We start from the raw sequence: 14,499 nt of genomic DNA, 5'->3' as shown, positions 1-14,499 counted from the left end.
ACCAAGAGTTGTTTAAAAACTGATGTATCACTGTATCAAGGACAGCCAGAAGGAGAGTGAATCTCTGCACAGCCCTGATGTCACAGATTAACCGAGGAAGAAACCTTGCTTTTTTTGAAACACACAGATGTTCTTTCTCCCACCCAGGATCACAAGCATTAAAACTCTCATACAAAACTGTGTAACTTCCTTTAGATGCAAAATCTTACCTCAGAACAAAAATAAAGATCTCTTACCAGGCAATCTTACAGGTTTCCATGGTGCAGAATTTGGCACATATGCATGTTTACTAGCAGTCACTATCAGCTGATTGCCCAACTTATACTGAAACTTGAGGAAGGCAGTGCCATCTGCTCCTGAGGTTCCAGATGCAATGGAGATCTGGTTGGTAAAAATCTCAATGAAGGCTTCAGTTACTGGCTGATGTGTGCTGGCATCGCTTACATGGACCTTCAGCGTTACTTCTGTAATGACAAACAACCACAGCAATTATCGTCCAAAAAGCTTCTGCAGGAGGCAGCAGTTAGAACATGCTAGCACACCAATGACCAAAAAGACACCGGGCTCAGTGCTAACCTCTGACACTTTGGTGCTAAGTATGACCTCTGGTCCTGGCCTGCAGCAATCCATTTCTGGCAGTCACTCTTTTAGAGACACTGCAGATTCTGCCACAAGCCAGACCACATCCTGAATTATTGCCCTACTGCTAAATCCAGCTGTGGAGGCATCTGTCTTCCACCTATGACCCATATGCAACTGGGCAGAACATCACCAGGGGCAGTCAACATTTCCTTTGATGGGTACTGTTGTGAGGGGGGTGTGTGTTATTTCCTGCTAAATTACTCCATCCCTCTTTAACACAACAGGTACCAAGTGAATCTCACAGTAGCATCATAATTCTAAATGTGTGTGCTATCAAACATCACGCATTAGTCACAGATAGCACAGCATTGTCACTCTGTAAGGTCCCTGCCTTGCTATGCCTCTGCTCCAGCCTGCCTTCTCCATCAGCAGTGGGGAGAGGGAAAGGCTGCACGCGGGCTGTGCTCCCTCACCCCTTCCCCATAGCATTTCTCTCCTTGTGCAGCAGGGGAACAGAGGAAAGTGCTGTCACAGAAGCCCAGAAAGAAAGTGGGCAACAGTGGGCTGTGTTACAGTCAGAGGTTTTGAAACCTGGTAGGAAAGATTGCCCCAGCTGGCACAGGACTTCCCTGGTGATGTCTAACCAGAGTGAAATCCCACAGGTTCAGGTCCTTGTCTTCAAAGCACAGGACAACCAGGTGGGATGCAGAGAGCCAGCAGTTCCTCCCCTGCCTCCCTGTCCACTGGCCCTTTTTCTGAAGGGGCAAAAATGTCACAGCCCCTAGTGATACCTGCTTGTCTGCCCTGATACTACCACACACAACTGCTGGGTACGAGAAGCAAAGAAGTCATGGTTAAGGCCGTCAGGAGAATCATACATCTTGTAGACATGCAGTCAGAAGCAAACACAATGGACTACATTTTCCTTGAGTAATTTGCCATTTTTCCAGAAACAAATTACTTGTTTAAATGTTTCCAGATGTACAATATCGGTCCACTCCGGGGCACTCCTACGACTAAACCATGTATTGTGTCACCAGGCTTTTGTTACATAAAGTGGAGCGGCTTGTGCAAGACAGTCCCTCTGGAAAGCATTCCTCTGTATCTACTATTATGTTTATGCCCCTCCAATAGTTCCTCTCCCTCATGCTCTAAAGTAGCAGCTGTTGCCTTTCTTCAGTAACTAGACTTAAACGAAATGCTGTGTTGAAATGACCCAGCAACGGTTCAATGCCTCCACCAAGCCACTCCTTGGATTTTGTCGCTTACAGTCACCTTGTGCTCCTAAATAAGAACCTAGCTCCCTCTTTGGCCTCCCAATCTCCCCCTTTCTCTTGTTCTCACCCTCATCTTTGGAAATTCTGATTTCTTGCATGAAGTCCCCTACCTCAGCTTACTCCATTCCCCAAGGTAGTAGACAATATTTTGCGAACTCCCTTTTTGTGTCAGGGGAATTCAGCCCCTAATAAGCAAGATGCTCACACTCCACATCCAACTCATTTCTTCATGTGCTGCCCAGAAAAGAGACCATGACCTCCTTTTCATATATATTTAAAAACAACACATTGGTCTTCCCAGAAGAGTATTGGTGGTACAGTTCTGTTATATCATTACTGTGCATTAGGATTTTAAGAACTTACTTGGTGTAAACCTTGAGCGAGGAAGACATAAAACCAGCAAGAAGAACAGCAAAGAACTTAACAAAATCTCCGTTGTGAATTTCAATAGTGAAATGACACAACGAGTATGCTGAGAAACATGCTGTAACAATATAAAATTTTAAAAGGATGTCAGGATCTAAAACAAAAATATCAGCACATCCGTCCTAAGGGCATTTCAGCCAGAAAGACATCGGGCCCTTTTACAAGTGGAGACCTTCTGTCTGAATCCTACAGTACAGAAAATATAAATATCAGGCAGTCCTGAAGAAAAACCCCATTAGAGAAATTAATCATCATTGCAGCCTGCACTTTAGAACTTGGCAACGGAGGATGCCAAGTTAGAGGGGATCAGCATGAAATACATTCTAGCTATTAAAGATTCTGGATTTGTTCCCAGTTTTGCATTTAGTAGTCAAAGAAAAAAACATATACTGAAAAACGGTGTCCATACACTCTGGTGCGCATGCAGAGAATGCCTGCTTAGAAACCTTACCCTGACCACCAAGCAACTTGTGAAATCTTGTGCATGTGAAAGGCAGCCTCATTAATCAAAGGAGGAACACATATGTGTGTACGTATTTACAAACTGTACACGTATTTACAAATGTGAGGGCACAAAGCAATATAAGTTTTTATTTTCAAAATGTGCAGGAACAATACGCTTAGATCCAAAGCCAGATAACTGTGCTGTTCATGTTTCCCACTTTGAATTGCCTAGCAAAGAATGCTGAAGAACAGATGCAGTTAAGAATAATGGGTTATGCATTAAAGAAAAAGCAAGGGAACAGGACAAGCTGAACATTGTGGTTAGCAATTTCAGTAACATGAAAGTTTAGCCTTTTCTAAAACAACCACATAAAGAAAGAACCAAGGAGCTCTGTAGTATTATTAAATACTAATCAAGGAAGAGGATAAGAAAACAACAGAGGTACCAAATTATTTAATTCCTTATAGACATCCAAAATTCTAGAATAGAGCCTAATACTAAAATTGATCAAGAGACAAAGACTGATAAACAAAAATTTTCTTGTATACACATACCTAGCTCTCTATTCCCAAACAAGAGAGCTAGCCATGGATATCTCCAGTAGGAAATTCCTCTATCCTTCACTCTATCGCTATACAAAAGCTCCTGTCTGCATCCTTCTCCCTTTCTGATAAGGAAGGATAAGGGTTTCCAAAATCCTATTTCCAAATGGAAATGACAAAGACCATCATCCAAGATGGAAGACTGATGCCCTGAAGACCAACAGACTGGAACTATTGTTCCAAACCACCGTCACTAGATCAGACACTGGGCTTTTTTTCTCCTTCTTCTTAATATTTAGACTTGTTTTTTCCTGAGAAGATAGAGAAAGTCCTAGCAGCCTGAACAACCCCAATGCCTTTTCATGTTTAATCTTCCCTGACATACTTGTGAAATGTATGTAACTTGCTTAATTCAGGGCTTTTTCCCATGCAACAGCACCTTTTTCTTCTTATCTAATGCAGCAGTGAAGTCACAAACACTAAACCTGTATTATCACAGTAATTTCCACAGCAACATAATGATCACAAGCTTTAAAGTGGAGAGAAGTTGTTGAACAAAACCTCCTCTCAAACAGTGGGAGGGATGAGAACAGTCTATAAAGACAGACCGCTATGAAAACTTAAAGCAATAAGCAAGTTTCAGAATATAGGAGATACTCAGACATGTGAAGAACAGAGGGATTGATGAAAGGAGAGAGCAGAGTAAGAACAGCAAGTGATCCAAGATCAGTCTGACCTCAAATTAAGAGAGGTCTTAGACTGAAGCATGAGGTACACTAAAAGAAGTGTTTAATTAGATAAAGCTGCTTAGAAGACTCGTTATTAGCTAATGAATAGATTCTTTAAAATATCTGGCAAACATTTTAGTTGGTACTCCGAGCAAAACAGTGGGGATAAAGCAGATACATTATTCTTGAGTTGTACAGCCTACCACAGCAAGGAGCTCACACAGAATTAAAGACACATGGACTCCAAGAAGGAACGACATCTGCAGCAAGTGGAGAACATGATGGAGGCAGGGAACTGAAAGAACTGTGGAAGATGAACTCCAAGAACATGAACTGCCTCATTCAAGAGAAGCGTGCCTCATTCTTCCACAGATTTGTGATACTGCTGTGCTTTCTATTATTTACTACAATGGGAATATTCCATCACTAAGTTCTGAAGGAGCCTTGCTCTGTACTACCGGTGAGGTCCTGGAGGAAGGAAGGGGACATCAAGCACAGTGCTGATGTTTCCTCACTGCAGAGCAAAGCAGAGATGGCCAAGGTGACAGGCTCTGGGCTGATGAATTCACTCGAGACAGCTGCGATCTCTCCGACCTCCCCAGACAGGCCAGCCACATTCAGGACAGGCTATACCTGAGCCAACAGCCCTGTCTAACATACCTGGGTCCTGACCAGTGTGGTGTGAATGTGACTCTTTCAGACCTGGGCTGTCTGGCACATGGTTCCCTGCTGGCTTGCAATACAGTGAGCACAGGTAGAGCCAGAGTAATTTGCCTGCACCACTAGCAAGTGCCCTGCATTGTATTTCTATAGGAATATTTCATGTCCAAAGCAAGAGCTACTTATAATAACCATTCATTTCCAGCAGATAAAACCACAGGCAGATAGCCTGTCTGTATGTGCAAGAAGACTGTCCCCCTCTCTGAAAGTGCAGCAAGGAACAGGTCACTCACAAACGTTAAATAGTGCAAGCCATCTTGGGAAGCCCTGCAATTCTGCTTCAAGAATCCTAAAGCAAAGTGGGAAGAGGTTAATGGGAAAACAGCACATACAGGCATACATTCCACATAGAGATCAAGGTTGCTGCATGTATATGCTCAAGCAAGTAAGTCTAGCCTAAATCTCTTTTCTTATAGTTCTTATAGTCCTTTGTCTTCTCTCAGAAATCACATCTTGTTTTTTAAACGAGCACAAACCAAAACTACTAGTTAAAGTGAAAACATCTGCTTAAGTTTAACTCCCTCCCAGTTTTCTAGTACTAAATTTATTGTCAACTACGTAACAAAAAAGACCCCAGCAACTCCAAGGTTATAATTTGGGAAAGTGAAATAAAAAAAAAGACAAAAAAAATCCCTTGCATTTTAGCATTCTAATCAAGAAGCCCATCTGTCTCCTTAATCTGATTTTTTGAGATTTTACTAAGTCTAAACTTTTTCTGAGCAATCCTTCCTGTACCATCTGCTTTATGAACCACACTGCCTCCTCTGAAATACAAGTAACCTTAAGACAACTATTTCTGCAGTTGCAACTCCTCTTAGACTCACAACTCGTCTTTATATTACCGTGAACTCCCAGTTTGAGAACAGTTTCCTTCAGTATCCTGAAGGTTATCCTTCCTGGTATCATCAACGCTGTCTTCTACAACCAAACTCCTGAAAAGTACTGTTTTGCTTTGGGTTTTGTTGTTGTTGTTGTTTTTTAAAAGCCAGTAATGTTACATAGAAAGGAAAAACCTAAGCAATCTAAGTGATGGCACAATGTCAGATCTCAAATACTGAAATAAACAGAGAAAATTTATGACACAGGTTAGAAGTCAAAGATCACAATCTTATTTGGATCCCAATCCTGAAATATGGTTTCTGCGCACAAACCCCTCTGTCAGGCAGACTCCCATTGACGTCTGCTGGACAGATGATCCCTTTTGGGAATGGGCTGACACAGGCCACTGTTATCACTTATCTTTTCCTCTGGGAGTCCCCTATCCATGGACAAAGTCAGGATATTACCAAAGAAAGAGATATTTAAATTATCTAGGCTTTGATTAGAAAAAGAAAACTTCCAGCTCATTTAAAAAATGCCATTATGAACTTTGTTTAAAACTGCATTGTCCGCTCTGACTGAGCTGACTGGTAACTTGCCTGATTTTGAATCCTACATGCCAAATGGGTAAGTCTTTCTGCCTCTTAACCTTTTGTCCATGTGCAAGGTCATTGCTCAACAATAGGATTTTCATTAATCTAAAGGAAAACATTTTCATAGAAAAAGGAGTGTTCTCCATCCCCTAGCCACAGATGCCAATTCAAGCATTTACATACCATCATATCTTTCTAACGTACTGCATCAAGAAGGCTCTACCGACAACCATGCTTCAAAATAGTAGCAAAGTTCATGTAAAGAAAAAACAAACATGTATGTAAAATCCCTCCAGAAGCACACAGATTCTGATCTTTATTGATGTCACCACCTGAAAAGTAAGTTCAGAAGTACCACCTCAAATGACAAAATAGGTGGGCTTGTGGAAGAGTCACTGCAGAGATGATTACACCCTCTGTTCAGAACAGGCTCTGGTCGACATTACAGGAAAACCATCGGTGCTACACAGCCTTCCCCTCCACCACATGTGACCAAGGTTTCAACTGGGGTGAGTGTCTGCCACTGATGTCCAGGGAACCCAACCATGCAGAGGGTGGGATGCGGGAGGTCTGCTTCTGCTCATTGCCTGCTCAGTAATTCTCAAGATAATACTAGGGCTGCTACAGTCCCTAGCATCAAGCAGAAAGATCCTTACCTTCTGTCCACAGTACTACCAGCCAAACTCTAGCAAGGACCACACAAGAGGGCTTGGTTCTCAGGCCCACACTTCAAGAATTTAGAAAGGAGAGGGGTTCAGAGAAGAGACACATAAAAATCCAGGGGACAGGGAAGCAGCATTAGGACTGGCCATCTGAAGAACCCAACCTCTTCAGTTACTGTAAGAGAAGGCTGGTTCACTGTGTATAACAGGGAAACTGCAAAAAAGTGTCAGGTGAGGACCTTTAGACTTGCTGACAGAGATACAGCATGACCCAACAGCTGTACACAGAGCTGAAGCAAACTCGGATGTCATTTCTTTGCAACAAGAGAACAGCTTACTGGATGGCAGATTCACTTGTGCTGACAGACTATGGGAAGATTTATTTTATTTTTTTTTTTTTTTTTTAATAGCTCTAATTTTAGTTCTAGGTGCTTAGTTAAGGCTTGCAATTAATGTTTAATTCTAGAACATTTATGAAGACAGCCCAAATAGTTGTCTGCAGTGTTTCTTTTTAGCACTGCAATCCAAATTTGCTACACACATTTCTGCTTTATAGGTCAGCTGGAAGACTATCAGTATCGTCCTCAGCACACTGAGCACTTGTAGTGTGATGACTACAATTAACTCTCACATCTCGGAAGTTAAAAAGGAACTTTTTTCCCCAAATGCACAACTGACTGGGATTTCTGAGTTTTTCTTTTATTCCTCCACCTTGCTGTTCCTCAGAACCAGTAGGGATCTGATGCAATGGGAGCTGCATAACCCAGTCTCCTGGCTGGCACAGAGAAGCCCTTCTGCAACGACGAGTCAATGCATCTTGCTCACCTCATCTCAGCAGACAAGCAGGATCCAGGGTCATAGAGGAGGCTGCTCTCAGGTGGCACTTGAGGCTTTTTCACCCTTCTCTGCAGCACAGTTTGATTCATCTACATTTCTCATCTAACATTCCTTGCCACTGCAAGTGCCTTCAGGCATTGCTGGCACTGTGACTGGTTCCTCTAGTACACAAGAATTTAATTTCCAGGGGGCTGAAATGGTTTATTTTAATTAAAATAATTAGACTAAAGCCTTAATATTCAAATAGAACACAGTGGTCTGTGAAACGATGGTCAGACAGGTGCCCTACTTGCCTCTTCAGGATTAAAATCTGTTAAAAAAAGCATTTAGAAACTAAACCCATAAATACATTAGCTTATCTCAAAATACATTATTTCCTCGTGATAATGTACACAAATTTTAATAAAACATCACAAAAGGGACTCTGGTACAAGAACTAGAGCAATATATGCCATGCCCAGTGACAACCAGGCTACTACATGACCATATACTCAAAGAGGAGGACGGGGCAGTTAAAGAATAATAAAGACGTTCATCACACAACCGTCCAACATTTAAAAGAGGATTTGCATGTCCTGACCCACTAGAGCCTAGAGCACTACCACCAAAATTAATTTCTTGGAAAAAAAAAAAAGTAGGAATTTGCTTTAATTAAAAAAAGCGAGAGCTATATGCATAATGCCCAGATGAGTCTCTGATACCCTATTGTTAAGTGATTAAACAAGCATTTATAATTAACTTGAAACTCACGTGGCTATGAAACTCATGAATAGCAATAGTTGCATTAACAGGTCTGCTTTTGATCTCTACAGGAACTGTGCATGACACAGACTAATTTTATTTCCAAACCTTGTCTTTCAGACATGGAATTATATAAAGATACTGTCATGGAGCGCAGATGGAAGTTGAGTTTCAAAGCTTTAGCTTGCCACACGCATAATGCATTCTTTACAAGACATGAAAAAGTAATCCCTGCTTAAAACCTCCCTTTTTTCCTAATAGAGTCCTTTGAAACTCTGTTTGGAGATCAATATGGAATGAAAAGATAATGCACTGATATTTTTCAGTTGCTGAGCATTAGAGTTCTCCACTGACTCAAACAAGACCACAGCTGATTTTGCAACATCAGCTCTGAGGATAACACCACATTTAGCTCAGCTGCTGCACAGCTCACAGGGATTTTAAGCCAACTTTATACCTACTGCATCCCCAGTCTAGTTTGGGGGAGGGCAGAAAGGGAAAGCTTGGATTTGCTTAGCCATGAATGGATGTGTTATATTTTCTTGGAACAACTTATTCCTAACTCTATTAAAAATAGTATGCATCTGATGAAAACAATTTAAAGCAGATGTACGCTACGTTTAAGTGAACCAGTGTATATGCAATGTGGCAGCAAGGATACAAGCACTTTTCTTTGCTTATTTCCAGGTAGCTTTAATCTTAGGTTTAATCTCCACTTATTTCCAAAACCTGTTGTGAAAGCAAAGCTAGATGTCACTTTGGAAGTGTACTATTATTAGTGGTTTATTTTTGTGGGTTTTTTTAAACAAACCACTAATAACTCAAACCCAACTCAACTGCCTCTCTACATTTCCACTGCACTCTGCAGTGCAGACTTCCACTCATGTAAGCTAATACAGGCAGAGGCAAATTCTTACATTAACATTTTATCTAGGTACTTGCATGTTCTCTTTTTCCACATATCTAAATAGTCAATTCACTTTCACTTCATTCCTTGAGGAGGTTATCCCCAGCTGGCAGACAGAAAAATTAAGCATAGGTAAAGCTACACATGGTTAACAACCTCATTCCTCCAGCCCAGCCAGCCAAAGCAGAGAACTCTGCAGAGCTCAGCAGCTGCTCAGCTACTCCAGAGCAAAACCAGAAGCATTCCTTCCCCTCCCACCTCCATAGCCTGGCTGGGGACTCCTGCTCCTTCTCTTGTGCTGCTCTGCTGCTGCTTGGACCTGTCACTGTGTTGGTTCCATTTCCTAACCCAGCACAGCACCAGCCTAACAAAATGAATGGCTTGTTCCCAGATTATCAGGTTGAACTGCTGAAGCAATGCAGCCCCAGGTGCCAAAATCAGCAGAAAGGGCAAGTGTGGGGGCGGAGAGGCATGAAGTGTTCTGGCCAAGTACAACACTGGCAGAGGAAAAGAAGGGAACGAGGACCACCCCTGCTGGTTCACGGGCAATTAGGTCAGCTCACCTGTACCACAAGCTTTAGGTCAGTACTTGGCATGAACAGATGCAATAGACGTTTGTTCTGCATTAGTCCCAAATAACTTCCTGACTACAGTACCTCTACCAGTGCATACCGGCACCGCAGCAGTACAATCTCCTTTCTCCATGAGCACAGGATGCTAGTGACAATGCCAGGGAAGGGTTTGCTTGGAGCAGTGAGGAATTTCACAAGGGCACTGTGCAGGGTTTACAGCCACAGCTGGCATTTCTGTCTGGGTGGAGGGAGGTTACGGTTGGTCCCTCCTGACCCTATAATAAAAAGCATGCTTTCATTGACACCTCTATGTGCCAGTTACTATGACGGCTGTTTTCTCCTAACTATAGCACTAGGGTTAATCCCCCCCTCCCCCAACTTGTCTATACTGAAACTTCCTTATCCTTCAAAAATATTTATTATGTTTCCAAGTTTTTGAGATTTTTCTGTTCAAAACAATGTTTGTATTTCCTCATTTAGAGTAATTAAAAAAATAATAAATCAACTAACCTGTGATCTAGGTCATCTTCTAGATAATGAATACAGACTTTAAATAGGAGCTGCTACATTTCCCTTCATCCTAACACTGTAAAGCATCCCCAGCATGACACACGGCCATTTGTCATTACCCTTCGTTTACTCCTTCATCCAATCTCAGTCACACAGAAGAAGCCTCCTCTATCCAAGTCAATTAATTTTTCAATTAATATTTTTGAACCAGGCTGCTGTACTGTCTATATTTCAGCTGTGATGACTGCATATATATGCAAAACATAACAACTGACTCAGCAACCAAAGCTTGCTTCAGTTTAAATTATTGTAACAGCCATGGTGATCTCAATTCTTGGCAGGGGATTAATTTTAGGGCTGTTAAGATTTTATGAGAAAAAAATTCTAATCAGAATAAAATTGTGAATTTTAAAAAAATATTTTCTATTCCCCTACACTGGAAGTCAATTACGCAAATCAGAAATTATTTGCTCTTTCACAAATTCACAATCATTAATTGGAAAGTACAGTAACAGTTACACATAAAACATTCATCTTTCTTACAGACTCATTTTATATAAAAAACTCAAAGCAACAGTGACCAGGGTTTCGATACACTGCTCATCCAGCTTATATTGCTTTCCACGATTGGGCAGAGCACCGGAACATATCCTTGTATTTCTTGGTCATCTTGTAGCTCTGATTCCCGGTGATGCTTATCAGAGTCCCATGACTTGCAGAACCATATCCCTGCAGAGGGATCTGGACATTAAGAGGGACCTTGAGGTGCTGGAGCGTGTCCAGAGAAGGGCAACGAAGCTGGTGAAGGGTCTGGAGCACAAGGCTTATGAGGAGCGGCTGAGGGAACTGGGGGTGTTTAGCCCAGAGAAAAGGAGGCTCAGCAGGGATCTTACCGCTCTCTACAGCTGCCTGAAAGGAGGCTGTAGGCAGGTGGGGGTCAGTCTCTTCTCCCAGATAACAAGCTACAGGACAAGAGGAGATGGCCTCAAGTTACACCAGCAGAGGATTAGATTGTGTATTTGGAAAATTTTCTTCACTGAAAGGGTGGTCAAGCATTGGAACAGGCTGCTCAGGGAGGTGGTGGAATCACCATCCCGGTATGTGTTTAAAAAAATATGTAGATGTGGCACTTAGAGACATGGTTTAGTGATAGACGTGGCAGTCCTGAGTTAATGGTTGGACCTGGTGATCTTAAGGTCTTTTCCAACCTAAATAATACTATGACTACCACTGCACTGTAGCTAGAAGGCAAAGGTTTTCAACCTGGAGTACGTCGTCCAGGCTTTGGGAATGTGTGACTTGGAGAAGCATGTTCATTTAGGTTGTATAATTGCCTGCCTAACAGGGGCCTCAAGGGAATAGCACTCTGCTGAAGGACTCACAGGGTTCACAAATCAGAATATTAACAAACCAGTGAACCACAGCAGAAATGGCTGATCAAAGAAAATCAGTGAATTATCTGTTCTCTTTAGAGATAAATCTGAATGTAAAATGCTGTGACCAGCCAATAAACAATGGAGGAAGGCTGAGAGGAGATAAGCAAGGGTGACATGCCCTGGAGCCCAGGGAATAAGGCAGGGTGTGACTGACCTCAGCTGCTACAGAGCTGACTACCTCAACACAAATGGGACCTGAGGGTTTGTTTTTGATGAGCAGCTATGTCAGTTCAGTATATCAACTGACCACACCAGAGTGGAGTGGACCAAATCTTTCTCCCATGTTCATTAAAAGAGAATGTCTCCCAGACCAGCATGGAGACAGGGTACATACACAGCTCAGCTCAGCCTAGAATATAAAAACTGAACAACTAACAACAGAAATAAATAAATTCGAAGACAGCAATGGGCTTAAGCTGGTTTCAACCCATGCATTGCTTCTTGGTGGCTGGTGATGCCCTGCGTCATGATGGATGAGCATATTACAGAGACCAGCAACATGTATCACACATTGATGGTGTGACTGAAATGTTACTGCCATTTCCTAAGTGCAAATTACACTGGTATTGTGATTTCAGTATATTTTCTATCACTGTGCTAAATCAAAAATCCCATGTAATGCTAAGTATCTTCAAATAAGTACATTTGATATTAAAATTATACTGTCCACATGTGGCCTACCTAAAAGAGTCCAGTCAGAGAGTACTGGACTGACAAATGCTCATATTATTTACCAGTTTGTTCATCTGACAACAGAAGAAGGTTATTGCTTACACTCTGGCATAAATTATAGCTGTAAACATCACTCTGCTCAAGCTCTCTCCCACAGTGCAGAACCCCTCAATTTTTTTCATTTTACCTCTTCTGTTTCTTACACTTGTGCTGCAAAACACACATCTGTTTAGAAGAACACTACCATGAAGGGCCACTGGCATTTTTAGTTTGACAAATAAATCCACTTTCCCATTATCAAGCAGATACGTAGAACTGAAAACATGCCAGTGGCACGCTCTGCTTCCTTGGTGCAGACAGCAACTTGAATATTGCAGGCCATTTAGTCTATGCATTAAGTAAGCATTTTAAAGCATTATACTGGTTTAAACAAAGAGCTGTACGTTTGGAAAGTGATCTACTGCGTACAATGTTTAAAGAGGAAGAAAGAGGAAGGAATTTCTAAATAACAAAATCATACAGATGCTAAACTTATATACAGAATCTGCATTAACAGATGGGGAATGTGCTCGGAAGCAAATGAAAAAGTACATATACAAGACCAATAACCAACTTCTGAAAGGGCAAAATATGCTCTATTACGTTGGGCCTAAGAAGAATATAAGGTTAGCAGATGAAGGGCTCATGTATATTATGCATACATGCACACATATATGTATGCTAAATTAAACTGAAAATACAAGGTACAGCTAATCACACCAAAACCAACAGCATTTACTTAGAAGCTTCCTCAACACTACCAGTCCGTATCACTGCCCTGAAACCCAATGCAAAAATAAATTTACAGATACTTTCTGGGAGTTAAGGAAATACGTATTTCATACAGGGGTATAATATTTTTTGTTGTTTGCAATTAATTCTGTTCTCACATTTACAATGGAACTACTAATAAAAATAACAGTATACAAGAGTTAACCAATACTGTAAAGGACCAGCCCAATACATTTAAAACCTATTCTACCACATTTAGTCATAAATACAATTCCAGTGAGCACTACAGGAGTGCTAACCACCTTGTAAATATGCAAAATAGAGATAAGGAATCCTCATCTTGCCTTCTGAAACTTAACAGCTTTAGGAAATTATAAACATCAATTTTTAGCAATACATTCAGTATCACTTCACACTACATATAATTTTATTTGACATCCACTTTTCTGAATTACTGTACACATAATTTTAAAGTTCAGATAAATTCAACAGGTCCTGGGATTTGGGAAATTAACATTCTGTAATACAAAAATAAGGTACTCTTCCTGCTTCGCTGAGCATATGTTCTAAATCAAAACTGTTCTCCACTTTTTTTTTTTTTTTTGTCGCCTCACATTAGGCCCTGGGAAAAAAACCTAACCACATAACCCAGTGGATGTGTGTACATACACACACTCACAATCCGCAGCAAGCAGTTTTACGGGAAAGCTGATGTATTTATTTCAACAACTGGTCTACTAACTCAAGCGGTCAGTTATTCTCCTGAGGTTACAAAATTACTTAAGGGAAAAGGACAGCAGATTGCTATTATTGCTCAAAGCCAGTCCAAATTCCCAGGCAGCCTTGTGCTACCACACTAGCACGACAAACTTTCAGCCATCAGCTGGCAGTGCACAATATGCATTGTGTTAAAGAGCATACAAAGCAGAGAGGTTAGGAGATCTAGCAGCACTCATCCAGTAGGAATTGCACGTCTACTCCAAGGATGCTGACAATCAGCTGAGTTGCCTAGATGTTTACAAAGAGAGAAGGACTTTGAGTCCACTGCTCCAGTACAGTATCAGACAACACAGCGCAGCAAAACAGTAATAGTTCCTGTTCTACGTAGTCACAACAGAATTATACGGGCACATTAACATCCTCTACCCACATACATGTGGATGAAGTATAGGAGAGACAAAATAATTAAAAATCAAGTTGCCTTAAATGGCAATGTAAAACAGCGTATCTGCGGACTAGAGTTGCTGCAAGAAATGGCT

General features: G+C 41.4%; 1 protein-coding gene across 6 annotated transcripts in view; it reads right to left on the bottom strand.

Annotated features, from left to right (window-relative positions):
• The window catches only part of FAM171A1 (family with sequence similarity 171 member A1), a 98,273-nt gene that overhangs the window by 37,359 nt on the left and 46,415 nt on the right, over window positions 1-14,499 (bottom strand). For 4 of the 6 annotated variants that reach the window (XM_080386362.1, XM_080386363.1, XM_080386365.1 and 1 more), the window contains one exon: window positions 237-464. The exons of 1 other annotated variant lie outside the window; for it this stretch is intronic. In XM_080386362.1, coding sequence (XP_080242488.1) covers window positions 237-464 — 228 coding nt within the window. Of the gene's footprint in view, window positions 1-209; window positions 465-14,499 lie in introns of those variants that run through there. One more of the 6 variants, XM_080386366.1, reaches the window with a different exon arrangement.

The sequence above is a fragment of the Falco punctatus genome (assembly GCF_963210335.1).
Source record: "Falco punctatus genome assembly, chromosome: 4".
NCBI lineage: Eukaryota > Metazoa > Chordata > Aves > Falconiformes > Falconidae > Falco > Falco punctatus.
This window is presented reverse-complemented; position numbering and strand designations above follow the sequence as displayed.